This window comes from Palaemon carinicauda, chromosome 4 (assembly GCF_036898095.1).
Source record: "Palaemon carinicauda isolate YSFRI2023 chromosome 4, ASM3689809v2, whole genome shotgun sequence".
Classification (NCBI taxonomy): Eukaryota; Metazoa; Arthropoda; class Malacostraca; order Decapoda; family Palaemonidae; genus Palaemon; species Palaemon carinicauda.
In genome coordinates this window covers 74498614-74514166 of record NC_090728.1, presented here as the reverse complement: position 1 = coordinate 74514166, position 15553 = coordinate 74498614, and the positions used below count along the sequence as shown (strand labels likewise).

The following is a 15553-nucleotide window of genomic DNA, read 5'->3' as shown; positions in this document are numbered from 1 at the left end:
TGTCTCCCTAGTTTTAAGTGCTGGGGTCTGGAAATGCCAATCTACATTCACTGCTCACTATTTGAGCGACGTGACACATAGGTCTCTAGACACCCTTTCTATAGGGCCTATTGTGACAGGTCAACAGGTGCTGTAGCTACCTAACGCCCTTTCAGGGGACAGTAACCATTGGCTGAGGATACTGGGTTACACTAGATTTTAAGAAGGACATCCATCTATCTTTTCGTCTCCTTCTTCCTCCCATCCGGGGATCCTAGTCTGTATCCAGTTTCAGCTGGACTCTCCAATGGAAATAAGGTATGATACTCATCTGATTCCTTTCACAGGGTATAAGTTATACCTTTGCAAGGTCGGGGGAATCCTAAGTTTGAAGGGGTCCTAGTCAAATGTTCCTGACCCACTTCATCCTGAAACATTTGTTTCCTCGAAGCTACAAACCTTCAGTCGTGCTGAGATTATGGGGATCTACAAAGAAAGAAGATTAACGGAAGATTGTTGCTTCAAAAGAGTCTAGTCTGAGGACTATCTCCCCTAGGAATAAGGAACTCCTTGGCCACCCTGGCCTCAAGACTAAGTCTCTTATAGTAAAGAATGAGGGTTTGTATCAAATGTAGGATCAAATGACAAACTTATAACAGAGTTTGTATTTTTCCTAACATACAAACTCGAATTCTTTACACAAATCTTCCCTCCATCACTGCCCCCTAGGATAGTCCTAGCTAGAATCCGATTGAAGGTAAACAGCAGCTACTGACTGGCGGTCCCCCCACCACTAACAGGTGGGTAACTACCTGCCTGGTCGTTAACGACCTTGTTAAGGTTTTTCTGCCGTATTTTCCAGCTCGCACTAGAATATCTCCTATAGTAAAGAATTCGGGTTTGTATGTTAGGAAAAATACAAACTCTGTTATAAGTTTGTCATTTTTCTTCAATACAGAATGGTTTCCATAAGTATTACAGTTTACTGTAACACCTTTTACTTCTGCTCACCATTGTTCCTATAGTTTCGGCATAGGAATGAGAGCAGAAGCAAACAGGTTAACCTTCACCAGTTGTTGGACGACTCCCTTCTGAGGAAGAGTTACCATTCACCAACCACTGTCAAACAATCTCCCTGCTCATGGGGAGAATTGCAGACATTGTCATAGAGGTTGATAGCCTTTTCTCGCCTTCCGGGGAGACAATCTTAACCTGATGATTTCTCTCTGAAGGATTCCTCCGATGGGATTGTATTCGTCCATTTCCTGCAAATTCTTCAAAGCTTGACGGAGGAGGAGTTAGGTGACATTGCAGTACAGTACCTGCTCTTAGCCATCGTACCCTCAGGGTACAAATCAAGTCTCAAGCAATTCCCTTCGAGTTCGTGGGTGCAGATGGTGATGCCTGCTGACTACTTGCATTTGCTGCCTCTCCGATCGTACCCTAGGGGACAACGAGTCTCGTGAGCTATATCCCTTCGGGGATTTTGCGGCAGATGGCGATGCCTGCCGACCTTTACGGTCGCCGCCTCTCCCATCAACGAATCTTGTAGAGACACAACAAAGTTCTTGGAGCTTAATGAGGTCAAACCCTGTGGGATGTATGCCTCATGGTCTGTAACCTCTTACAAGGGAGAAACCTTTCGTAGGCTGTCTCTTGGGGGTTATTACTTACATTGTACTTCTTCGAGACACAATAAAGCTTATGGAGCTTTATGAGACCATTCCCTTAGGGACTTGTGCCTTATGGTTTCAAACTCATACGAGGGAGAAACCTGTTTTTTTTTATGAGAATGACGAGGCTAACGTGCTAGCGCAATTACCCCTCGCCCATTGAGGTTAAGGGGGCGAGAAGCTAAAGAGTGCTTACATCTATGAGCTTGCCTACTCACTCGCTCTTACTGGGAGTTCTGTAATAACATAGCTACGTGCTAAAACCATCTCTTGCCACAACATACAGTTGAGGGAGTTAGCGCACGCTCTATCCTTAGCGCTTAATACCTCACTCGCCCGCTGGGGACTTGCTATAGCACACAAATGCAGTGAGAACAGCACAAATCTCTCTATTCAATACATCTTATTATTACTTCGTCTTCTCACTATGAGTAAGCAGTAATTATGTGAGCATTAGCTTGCTATACAAAAGACAAAAAAGAGATATCATGCACAGACATTTAAGTTGCTTGCACATGTGGATGCGCTCCTTTCTAATGTTCGTATCACTAACCCTTGCCTCACCAAACAACGTTTGCACAAGACCTTACTTGCCAAACTCTGAGCTCCTAGCAAGGGTTTGGGTTCCTTGCAGGCTTAGGTGGCTAACTCTTACATGCAAGGCTATTCATTTTCATAAGAGAAAGCCTACCCGACACTAAGGATAAGTGTGCTGGGAACTCCTTTCTCTACCGAGGTCTGCGCAACTATAGTTGATCGCTAATGACTGCTACCACTATATAGTACCATGTCTTAGACATTGGCGATCAGTCGCCTCCTCTTCTTCCTGTCTGTAGATATTTAGGTCACTTGATTTGGTATATAATTACCCTACAAATTGACACCTTCATAATAGATGGTTAATGGATAACATTAGTTACGTTAGTTGTACATGCACGCTCGGTGATACGCTGCCAAACCTCGCCAGGAAGATAGAAACCTAGAATTGTACAATAAGTCTCGTTTGACGAAACCCTCGAGATGTTGCCGCAATGTAGGATGCCTGCCTACCGTTCCCGCAATGTACGATGCCTGCCTACCCCTTGCAGCCGCCGCATGCCACCATTTTGCCCCAAGGGTACAACCAATCTCGTTAAACATAGTCCTACCCAGCTTTTGCCACATATAAGAATGCTTTCCGCCCGCTTGCAGCCACCGCACCCACTGTGGTTCGGAAACAAGTATCAGAAAACATATTTCTTTGGGGATTTATCTCCGACTTCTCTCTCCCTACGAATTTGAGAGCTCATCAGTACTGTATGCGATCTCCGCGTCACCACGGCAGCCTCTAAAGGCACAATGGTCTTGTGAGAAATAAACTGTCTATTTGCTTATAGGGAGGTTCGTCCTGCTCACAAGGCAGGCGGCCAAATATCTATTGCCAATAAGACCTGATAGCTTTGCTAGCTGCATGTACTTTTCTTGGGCAAACGAACATGTTAACAATGCTACAACTTGTCGATGATCTTTTCCTTTGGGCGATAATATTGTGTTTCGTTGCATACTTATTCTTGTAAGTGACTCAACAATGTCTGAAAGGGTGCTCATACACTGAAACTTGTTCGTGTTGTTCAGGCATCTTGTAGAACACTTACCCATTGGCAGAAAAATGACTACAGTGAGCCCTCATTTATCGCGGTAGATAGGTTCCAAACCTGTCCGCGATAGATGAAAGTCCGCGAAGTAGGGACACCATATTTACATATTTATTTAACATGTATTTTCAGACCTTTAAAACCTCCCCTTTACGTAGTACTGTTAACAAACTACCCTTTAATGTACAGAACACTTAATGCATGTACTACAGTACCCTAAACTAAAACAGGCATAAATATTAAAAGCGATTTTATATCATGCGTTTCCTAAACACGCAAAAAAGCACGATAAAAAATGACAAACAATGTTTTGTTTACGTTTATCTCTGATCATAATGAAGAAACAGACGCATTTACAATTCTGTGTATAGGTTAGTTTTTGTATCGACAGCAATCTTACCAAGTATTGGTTATATGTTGATTTTGTTATTACCAATGTTTTACTTAATTTTTCTTAGGACTGCCAAATAAATGAAATGAATGCCATTTATATAATGTTTTTCTTTATGACGCTGCCTGAAACAGAAACCTTCCATTCGTTTACTGTACGCTCCATCTTCGATCGTAATAAACAAACGAAGACATTAAACGTGCATGATGAAAGTGATAAATAATGATATTAAAAGCTTTTAGTAAATATGTTATTACAAGTATTATTTACTGTATCTATATAAAATCCTACATATGTAGCAAAGCAGGAAAACATTTTTTTTTTTTTTTTTTTGCGTTTAATCAACAATAACAAACTGCTGCTAATGACCGAATGATAATTTACGATAATTCTAAACTGTTACTAAAGATGATTCTCCATTCCATATCCGAAATACTTTTCCTAACTTCAGTTATAAGTCAACTTGTACCCCCCTCAATTATGAAACCATCTAAAAGAAAAAAAAAAGTAAGAGAAGAAGCAAGTACTAGGACGATTTTTAAAGTTGTCGAACAATTAAGTTCCCGCTATAACGTTCGATGTGACAGTGCGAGATTGGAGAAAGTAAGGAAAATTGAATCATGATTGATTTTCAATATAAATGAAACTTTGTGAAGCAACAAAGATTTCATTTGTTAGTGAGATAGAGGTAAGGAATGAGAGGTAGTGAAAAGTAGCCCACAGAGAAAGAGAGAGAGAGAGAGAGAGAGAGAGAGAGAGAGAGAGAGAGAGAGAGAGAGAGAGAGAGAGAGAGAGAGAGAGAGAGAGAGAGAGATTGTTTTCGTACGTGCATATTCTTGAAACCGGCAGCTAGACGTCAGCTGATCTGATCACAGCCAAAAGTAAAACAAAAAGAAGTCAACAATACTCGATTTTTAAAGCACACCCGAAATTTAAAAACAAAAGTACACGCTTTCTTAATGTGCAATTAACTATTTAAAGAGTAGCAATTTTCTAGAATAAAATGATGTTTCCCCCAAAAATAGTGGTTTGCTGATGAAATCGGATGCCGTATTTAAGCTACGATTTAAATGGATGTATACACGGTATAAATGTTTTACGTACGCTATTTTACGCTTGTTTTGTTGAAGGATATGTACGCTTATTCGAGATGTGATTTTTGCAACAAAGAATATTATTGGATGCAGTACTACGTACGTATACATACAATAGATTCATGGAAAAGATGCGCATCCATTACATTTGTAGTAGTAGCCATCAGCAGCCTTACTCCATTCAAATATGACAAAGTCAGACTGCATCTGATTTGCGTTTCATGTTCGATTTAATTTTACTACGTATACTGAATTATCGTATGATCACATTCTCTTTTCGTGTTTTATTTCTTTCTGTACTGAATTATGTCATATGTAATGCAATGAACCATCAGTAAGAGCAGATATTACTAATTATTAATGGAATTAACGAAATATTTGGGGTCTTCATATATCGCGGCTATTTTCGAAATTTCCGGAAAATCTGCGATATATGTATACATGCGATATGAAAAAAATCTGCTAAGTCGTGAATCCGCGATAGGGTTTGGGCTTGCCCGGCTGAAGTTGTGGTGAGCATCTATTCTGATGAAACTGGAATTGAAACCGGACACCTTTACCTCTACATGGGCATTGCTGGCTGCCCTGCTGAGTAGCTGGTTGACCAAGTATTCTAGAGTCCATCCTAGATTCTGATAACTCTGGATCTTAAAGGAAATACCTAAGGTTCTCCCTCAACAACAAAGTACTATATACCAGTTCAAAGTGCTGTGCTCCAGTCTGTCCACAGAACCACAAGTTTTCTCTGGAGTGTTTGCCTAGTGTCTGTCACAAGAACGGTATACGCCTTCTTTGCTACCTGGATGATTGACTGATTCTAGCAGAATCAAGGGAAAATTCTCTTCCATCGATACAAATTCCTTGAGTTTCCAAGCTCTGGGAATTTAGGTAAATCTCGGAAAGTCCTCGCTGTTGCCAACTCAGAATCTGATATACCTAGGGATGAATGTCGACACAAATCTAGGAAAAGTCTTCCCATCCTCAGCAAGAATGGAGAGATTGAAACAAGCAGCAGAACCATTTCTAGAATGAGACAAACTGCCAGCACATCATTGGCAGAAACTCCTGGGACATATCGCCTCCCTGGAGTCTCTGGTTCCCAACAGTTGTCTGTACACTCGAACTCTCCCTTGACAGCTGAAGACACTGGTTTCAACACAAAGACCCTCTGGATCTTCTAGTACTAATAGGGTCGGAGCAGAAGAGAGACCTGCGTTGGTGGGTATCAGACACCAACCTACTGATAGGGATAGACCTTCTCTCTCCTTTCCCGGATTTGATGATCTTCACAGATACATCAAAAGAAGCGTGGGGGACTCTTCTGCCGCAACATACCATCTCCAGACTATGATTTGAAGCTAAGCAACATTGCCACATAAACCTCCTTGATATGAGGGCAGACTTTCTAGCTCTCAAACACTGCCATCAGCTCCTTGCAGGACACTGTGGTGTTGTGAGCAACAACACGGCAGTGGTGGTTCATATAAACAAGCAAGGAGGTCCTTTATCTCAGCCCTCTGCCATCTGGCTGTGGAGATAATTAGATGGACGGAAGACAACTTGGTGACACTCGGCCCATTTCATACAGGGCAAGAGAAGCATCTTGACTTTACCGAGTAGTCTTCGAATCATCAGATAGCCAACAAAGTCCTGACTGTGGGATTTGCTAACAATAGTCTTTTCGTGATGTCTCTCAACCAAAAACTACCGGTGTAATGCTCCCCAGTACCAGATCCCCAAGTGTTCTGACAGACCACTTTTCAACACCTTTAGGACAACCTAGACGTTTATGCATTCCCCCACACCCACCCTAATGCCTAGTAAGGAAGCTTCTCAACAAAGTTTGGTTATCTCAAAACCTATCGATGACCTTAATAGCTCCGATGTGGCAGCATGCAGAATGGTTTTCAGACCTTTTATACCTGCTGACAAAGGTACCCAGGGAACTCCCTCCACTTCCTGAGCTACTCAAACAACCACATGTTCAGATTTTCCACAGACGATTAGCTTTGCTTCGTCTTCATTCATGGGGGTCATCCAGCAACTCTTCAATGCATGAGGTTTTTTGCAACCAGTTGCAAGGAGAATGGCTAGATACCTCTGAGAGTCATTTATCACTATCTACCAAGTGAATTGGACCAGAAGAGCTGCTTACCATAGCTAAAGAGTCTCTTCTACCCTTACCAAGAGGAGAGTAGCCACTGGACAATTACAGTGCAGTAGTTAAACCCTTGGGTGAAGAAGGATTGTTTTGTAATCTCAGTGTTGTCAGATGTATGAGGACAGAGGAGAATCTGTAAAGAATAGGCTAGACTATTTGGTGTGTGTGTGTAGGCAAAGGAGAAGTGAACCGTAACTTGAGAGAAGGATCTAATGCAGTACTGTCTGGCCTGTCAAAGGCCCACATAACTCTAGCGGTAGTATCTCAACGGGTGGCTGGTGCCCTGGCCAACCTACTACTTACCTACATGTGCTTACATGTATTGTACACTTACTGAAATGTGTTCACCTTAACACACTGCTGTTACTGTGATAGTGTTTTACCCGAATGCGCATAGACAATGGGCAGCAAGTTTGTAATTTAGAAATTAACTGATTCTCGCTTTTCGTGCCTTTCTCTGTTACCTAACCCCAGCGAATAATGAGGCCTGACTATTCATACAAAAGAATTTATGCTCTAAGCAATGTATATCATACAGTACATACATAGTCATAGTGGTATATTTTGATTCAATAATCTCGTTAAATTATCTGATAATGATGAAAACCTGCAGTTACATTTTAAATTTGTATAGATTAAAATATTTCTTTAATTCCTATTTCAGCGTGCCAGTCTTATAGCTGCTTTAGAGGAAGTAAAGGCAGATCCTAAGGATCTGGAGAAATTAACCCAACTCCAAGCAACACAGACTGTTGGCAGAAAGAAGTTTTCTAGTGACTATTATGCTCTTTCAAAGTCTGAAGTTGAAAGCAAGCAAGGAAGAATTCTAAGCAGTACTAAAGGCAAGAAACGGAAAATATTAGAGTATCCAGAGGAAGAAAAAAAGGCAGATGATCCTAATGTGGTCCATCTTGGGGTAGGTTATTTGCTAGTTCCTTATCTTATATTGCAGTTTGATAATTAATATCTGACAAAACTAGATTAAAATATTGTAAAAGTCATTGATGAATTCATTGGGTATGATTTTTCTTCATATTACAGGATCTGTCTAGTGAAGACTCTGAGGATGATGATAATCCTGAAGAATCAGATGATATCGTTTCAAGAAAAATGGATACGCCTCTGATGGAAAAAGATTTAGATTCAAATGATTTTACAGAGCTTTCAAAAACAAACACAAATGAAGAGACTGAAAGCAAAAAACAATCAAAATCAGATGTAGATAGTATCATCAATGCTAAGTGTATTAATGATGTTATTGAAACTGTTGAATTACCCCCTAAAAACTCTGTTAGTTGTCCTGCTACATATGTAACCGTAAATAGAATAGATGAAATTCAAAAAGGAAGGCTGAAGTTACCAATATTATCAGAAGAACAATCGATCATGGAAGCCATTAATGAAAACTCAGTTACTGTGATTGTTGGATCTACTGGAAGTGGAAAGACTACTCAGGTTCCTCAGTTTTTGTATGAAGCAGGATATGCCAGGTAAGTTTTGAATTGTGAATAAGATATTTATTCAATGAATCCTACTTTGCTGTCATAATGCTGAAAACATGTAAGTCACAGGCTTCCCAACCTTGTGTTAAAAAACAAATTTTTTTCTCTATCTTTCTTCCATCTCTCCTTCTCTGTGATGCCTATTCATCCTGGGAAGTGGCACTACATGAGGAAAATTAACCATGTGTATTGTCGTAACCAGTACTTCATACGTTCATAGTTGGTTGTGCTTTGATGACCTGTCCTCTCCAGCTCTACTTAATTTTAAATATTAAACTTAGCCGGTGAATATATAATAGCTGACGTCTCCGGCGGCTCGACAGAAAAACACAAAAACTCGCGAGCGATCGCCATGAAGGTTGCGGGTGTGCCCACCAGCGCCAACTATCGGCCAGATACCGCATATACATGTAAACAGCTCCAGTTCTTCTTTGTCGGTCTTGTCGACAAGTTGATTCCATTACTCGCTGTTAACCTGGAGTTTTTCGTCAGTCTTGGTGAAGTACTTCTTTTTGGTTTTGAGCTTTCGCAGTGCAGGTGTTTTTATCTTCAATTTAAACTCTTGAACTCTTTTTTGGATAGATTTAATTGTTGATGACTTTGGATTGTTTTTTGGACTTTCTTTGACTTTTCAAAATGGCTGACCCTTCTCCAATTCCTAAATTTCGTAAATGTAATGCTAGGGATTGTAACAAACGTCTTCCAAAGGCCTCTCTCGACCCACATACTGTGTGTTCTAATTGTCGGGGTAAAACCTGTCAATTAGGAGATCGGTGTGATGAGTGCGTGGTACTTTCGGAATTCGACTGGCTAGAGTTTGATAAGTATTCTCGTAAGCTAGAGAGAGATAGGGTGAGGAGAAGTTCCTCTAGATCATTAGAATTTTCCTCCTCCCATGCCCCTGAACCTAATCCTTCCCCAGTAGTAGTTGTGCCTGAACCTTCTACTAGCACTCATGAACCATCAATGCGGGATATGTTACGTGCCATTCAAGCTTTGGGCGAGAGAGTTGAATCTTTAGCTACGGACCGTAATCAACTCATGGCGGATGTAAAAGAGTTAAAGTGTCAGAGTGCCACATTAGAAAATCGTGGGGATAAAGTGATTAGTGCGCAAAGTGTTATCAGTGTTGCGACCGAGGGTTCGTCTGTTCGTGCCTGTCGTTCGCCTAGTCCGAGACCTCTTGCAAGCTCCCATGCACCAGGGAGAAGTAATGTCGTAGGACTTATGGGGACGAGAGGCTTTAACCAACGAACAGACGTTCCCTCTATGGTTTCGGGCGTGTCTCGTCAAGACCGCCCCTACCATAAGACGAGCGAGGCGGTTTTCTCCTCGTCATCCGAAGGCTTCTCGCGTAAGAAACCGTGGAGCAAGGTTTCGAGACCCTTAAAGCGGAAGTCAGTCCCTTCAGGACAGGTCCAGCGTCCTGGTTGTAGCCATTGGGACAGCTCTGACCCTGTGCAGTCATCGGAAGACTGCTCGCCGCCTAAACAGAAGCGTAACACAGGCTCCGAGAGTCTTAGTGTAGGCAATGTTTTGCAGTCACAGACGTTACCCTCGTCTCGAACCGCACCCACTCCCGTTGATCCTAAATGGGTTGTACTGCAAGATATGCAGAATAAGCTTGCCTCTCTTATGGAGGAGTATACTGTACTGCTGAGCAGGTTCACGATGATCCTCGCCGTTTAGCTGATCGAGATCCTGGCCGTCAGCCGCCCAAACGAGCCTTTGCTCGTCCTGTTGACGTTACAAAGTCACGTCAGTCATGTTGACGTTCAGGACGTTCGCCAACCAGCTAAGTTGACTTGTTTTGACGTTGAGCGTCAAGCACCGCAGTCAAGAGTTGTTTTAACTGCTCAATCTAGGCAGTCAAGGCAGTCTCGAGTTGACGTCGAGCGTCCTCCCGCTCCTGTTGTTGTTGCTAGTCAGTCCGTTAAGCAGTTACATGACGTAGCGTCCTGGACTGCTACTGATGCTCCTGTGCGTGTGGACTCTGCTTGTCAAGCATTGCCACCAAGGCAGGTCTCTCCCTTGCTTGAGACTCATCAGTTGTCGGACGAGGTTCCTTCAGATGAGGACGTTGCTGACCCTCATCCTAATGATAATCCTTTGGACGTTTTGTCAGATGTAGAAGAACCTAAGGCTGTTCAACCTTCGACGGATTTTAAGAAGATCATGATGATTTTTCAAGGATCTTTTTCCAGATCATTTTGTTGCTGTTGCTCCTCGTTCGCCTCCGTCTGAGTTTGCTCTAGGCTTAGCTGCTACCAAGCCTGCTTTTACTAAGCTAGTGCTTTCTCGCTCTTCTAAGAGGGCTTTACGTCTTTTAGGCGACTGGTTGGATACCAGGAGGAGTTTGGGGAAGACGGCCTTTGCCTTCCCACCTTTTAAGCTTGCTTCTAGATCGAGCGTCTGGTATGACACGGGAGAAGTTCTCGGCTTGGGAGTCCCTGCCTCTGCCCAGGGTGACTTCTCAAGCCTCGTAGACTCTCCCCGTCGCCTGGCCATGAGACGCTCGAAGATTTGTTGGTCCTCCTCGGACCTTGACCATCTACTTAAAGGCGTATACAGGGCCTTTGAAGTTTTTAACTTTCTTGATTGGTCTTTAGGAGCATTAAGTAGGAAGATCTCGTCTGCTGACCAAGATGTATCCTTACTTATCATGTCCTGTATGGACAAAGCCATCCGCGATGGCTCCAATGAGCTCGCCTCCACCTTTACGTCGGGAGTCTTGAAGAAGAGAGAAACCCTTTGCTCTTTCCTTTCAGCAGGAGTTACTCCCTGTCAGAGATCGGAACTGCTCTTGCTCCCTTATCAGCTGCCTTGTTTCCACAACAGCTGGTTAAGGACATAGCTGCTTCGCTTGTGCAGAAGGACACACATGACCTGATGGCGTCCTCTGCTCGCAAGGGAGCTCCTTCTTCATCCTTTGTTGTGAGACCCAGGATCGAGACTCCTGCGTCTAGATTTATCCCGCCCTTTCGTGGCAGAGCTCCCAGCAGGGGAGGCTCTCGTGCCGAGGGAAAGAGAGGTAAGAAGAGAGGAGCCAAGTCCTCCCGTGGCAGAGTCTGACTGCCCACGGCCTCAGACAGCGGTAGGGGCCAGATTGAACAGCTTCTGGCAGGCCTGGGAGAAGAGGGGTGCAGACCAAGAGTCTGTTCTGTTGCTCAAAGAGGGGTACAAAATACCGTTTGTACGCAAACCTCCTCTAGTAACAACTCCCATAGACCTCTCTCCCAGGTATCGAGAGGAGTCAAAGAGACAAGCCCTACATCAAGAAGTGTCTCTGTTGCTAGAGAAGGGAGCGGTGGTGAAAGTCTCGGACCTTCAATCACCGGGGTTTTACAACCGTCTCTTCCTAGTCCCAAAGCATACAGGAGGTTGGAGGCCAGTGCTAGACGTCAGTGTGCTCAACGTTTTTGTTACGAAAACAAAATTTACGATGGAGACCACGAAGTCCGTCTTAGCAGCGGTCAGAGAGGGAGACTGGATGGTCTCTCTCGACCTGCGAGATGCGTACTTCCACATTCCTATACACCCGGATTCCCAACCGTTTCTGAGGTTTGTTTACAGGAATGTGGTGTACCAGTTTCGAGCACTGTGCTTCGGCCTCAGTCCTGCTCCTCTCGTGTTTACGAGGCTCATGAGGAATGTGGCAAAATTCCTTCATCTATCGGGAATCCGAGCCTCCCTGTACTTGGACGACTGGCTTCTCAGAGCATCGTCCAGTCATCGCTGTCTGCAGGATCTACATTGGACGTTGGGTCTGGCCAAGGAGTTGGGACTTTTGGTCAACTTAAAAAAGTCCCAACTGATCCCATCCCAGACTATTCTATATTTGGGGATGGAGATTCGCAGTCTAGTTTTTCGGGCTTTTCCGTCTGCCACCCGAATAGAACAAGCCCTGCACAAAGTCCAACTAATGCTGAAAAGAGAACGTTGTTCAGTAAGGAGTTGGATGAGTCTCGTAGGGACTCTCTCATCCCTGGAGCAGTTTGTCTCGCTAGGGAGACTGTACCTTCGGCCTCTCCAGTTCCATTTAGCCTCTCACTGGAACAAGGGCAAGACTTTAGAGACGGTATCAATCCCGGTCTCCGAACCAGTAAAAGCATGCCTGAACTGGTGGGACAGCAATATCAGTCTGAGAGAGGGCCTGTCCCTAGCAGTCAAGAACCCAAACCACGTGTTGTTCTCAGACGCGTCGGATTTGGGTTGGGGTGCGACCCTGGACGGTCGGGAATGCTCGGGTCTGTGGACCTCAGTTCAGAAGAGCATGCACATCAACGGCAAGGAGCTATTAGCAGTCCACTTGGCCTTGATGAATTTCGAGAACGTTCTTCGAAACAAAGTGGTAGAGGTCAATTCAGACAACACCACAGCTTTGGCGTACATCTCCAAGCAAGGAGGCACTCACTCCCACACGCTGTACGTGATCGCAAGGGACCTCCTCATATGGTCAAAAAATCGAGGCATCTCCCTGTTGACAAGATTCATCTAGGGGGATTTGAACGTCTTGGTAGACTGTCTCAGTCGGAGGGGTCAGGTGATACCCACGGAATGGACCCTCCACAAGGACGTGTGCAAGAGTCTTTGGGCGACTTGGGGTCAACCCACCATAGACCTCTTTGCCACCTCGTTGACCAAAAGGCTCCCAATCTATTGCTCACCAGTCCCAGATCCAGAGGCGATCCACATAGACGCGTTTCTACTGGACTGGTCTCACCTGGACTTGTATGCATTCCCACCATTCAAGATAGTCAACAAGGTACTACAGAAGTTCGCCTCTCACGAAGGGACAAGGTTGACGTTGGTTGCTCCCCTCTGGCCCGCGAGAGAGTGGTTCACCGAGGTACTTCAATGGCTGGTAGACATTCCAAGGAGTCTTCCTCTAAGGGTAGATCTCTTACGTCAGCCCCACGTAAAGGATGTTCATCAAAGCCTCCCCGCGCTTCGTCTGACTGCCTTCAGACTATCGAAAGACTCTCAAGAGCTTGAGGCTTTTCGAAGGAGGCAGCCAGTGCGATTGCGAGAGCTAGGAGAGCTTCTACCATCAAAGTATACCAGTCGAAGTGGGAAGTCTTTCGAGACTGGTGCAAGTCAGCATCTGTGTCCTCTTCCAGTACCTCTGTAGCCCAAATCGCAGATTTTCTGTTACATCTGAGAAATGTTCGCTCCCTCTCAGCACCCACTATTAAGGGCTACAGGAGCATGTTGGCTTCGGTCTTTCGACATAGAGGCTTAGATCTTTCCAACAATAAAGATCTCCAAGATCTCCTTAAATCTTTCGAGACCTCTAAGGAACGTCGTATGGCAACTCCTGGATGGAACTTAGACGTGGTCCTAAGGTTCCTGATGTCAGACAGGTTTGAGCCATTACATTCAGCCTCCCTGAAGGATCTCACCCTCAAGACGCTTTTCCTAGTGTGCTTGGCTTCGGCTAAAAGGGTCAGTGAAATTCATGCCTTCAGTAAGAACATCGGCTTTTCCACAGATAAAGCCACATGTTCACTTCAACTTGGTTTCCTGGCCAAAAATGAACTGCCTTCTCGTCCTTGGCCTAAGTCATTTGATATACCTTGCCTGTCAGAGATCGTAGGCAACGAACTTGAAAGAGTACTGTGTCCAGTTAGAGCTCTTAAGTTCTACTTAGCTCGTACTAAGTCCTTACGAGGTGGATCTGAGGCCTTATGGTGCTCAGTTAAGAAGCCATCATTGCCTATGTCAAAGAATGCTTTGTCATATTTTATCAGATTTTTAATCCGAGAGGCTCATTCTCACTTGAATGAAACAGACCGATGCTTGCTTAAAGTTAAGACACACGAAGTAAGAGCTATAGCAACTTCCGTGGCCTTTAAGCAAAATAGATCTCTGCGAAGTATTATGGACGCGACCTTTTGGAGAAGCAAGTCGGTATTCGCGTCATTTTACTTAAAAGATGTCCAGACTCTTTATGAGGACTGCTACACACTGGGTCCATTCGTTGCAGCGAGTGCAGTAGTGGGTGAGGGTTCTACCACTACATTCCCTTAATTCCAATATCCTTTTAATCTGTCTCTTGAAATGTTTTTAATCTTGTTTTTGGGTTGTACGGAAGGCTAAGAAGCCTTTCGCATCCTGGTTGATTTGGCGGGTGGTCAAATGTCATTTCTTGAGAGCACCCAGATTAGGGGTTTGATGAGGTCCTGTTGTATGGGTTGCCGCCCTTGATACTTCAGCTCCTGGGAGTCTTTCAGCATCCTAAGAGGATGGCTGGGCTTCGTGAGGAAGACAAGACTAACAAGGCAGAGTAATCGTCAAAGTCAACTTCCTTACCAGGTACCTATATATATTTGGGTTTTGTTATGATATAACTGTCAAAAACTCTAAGCATATACGCCGTAAACTGTATTAATACTGGTCTCTACCCACCACCATGGGTGTGAATCAGCTATTATATATTCACCGGCTAAGTTTAATATTTGAAAATGATATTTTGATTATAAAATAAATTTTTGAATATACTTACCCGGTGAATATATAAATTAAAGGCCCCCCTTCCTCCCCGATAGAGACCCAGCGGGATGAGAAGAACTGGAGTTGTTTACATGTATATGCGGTATCTGGCCGATAGTTGGCGCTGGTGGGCACACCCGCAACCTTCATGGCGATCGCTCGCGAGTTTTTGTGTTTTTCTGTCGAGCCGCCGGAGACGTCAGCTATTATATATTCACCGGGTAAGTATATTCAAAAATTTATTTTATAATCAAAATATCATTTTATTACTTTGAGAATGCTGGTTTTAAATATTAAACTTAGCCGGTGAATATATAAATAGCTGACGTCTCCGACGGCCCGACAGATTCCAAAAACTCGCGAGCGATCGCCACGAAGGTTGCGGGTGTGCCCACCAGCGCCGACTATCGGCCAGATACCACATATACTTCTCAACCAAACCAGTTCTTCTCTGTCGGTGTCACCGACAACATTGGTTCCGCTCGCTCTAGACCTCGAGTTTTCTACCGAATTGGTGAAGTACTTGGTTTTGGTTTTATTAGCTTTCGCTGTGTTGGTTTGTTCCTTCAATAAAACTCTTGAAACCCTTTTTTGTTTTTTGTTGATGAACTTGGCTTTCCTTTGGAT

The 15553-nt window shown here is 43.9% G+C and overlaps 1 protein-coding gene across 1 annotated transcript in view; it reads left to right on the top strand.

The window, feature by feature from the left end:
• Positions 1–15553, top strand: part of kz (putative ATP-dependent RNA helicase kurz) — a 232445-nt gene that overhangs the window by 18446 nt on the left and 198446 nt on the right. Inside the window, exons 3-4 of the mRNA XM_068371772.1 lie at positions 7597–7848; positions 7974–8422. Coding sequence (XP_068227873.1) covers positions 7597–7848; positions 7974–8422 — 701 coding nt within the window. The remainder of the gene's footprint in view (positions 1–7596; positions 7849–7973; positions 8423–15553) is intronic.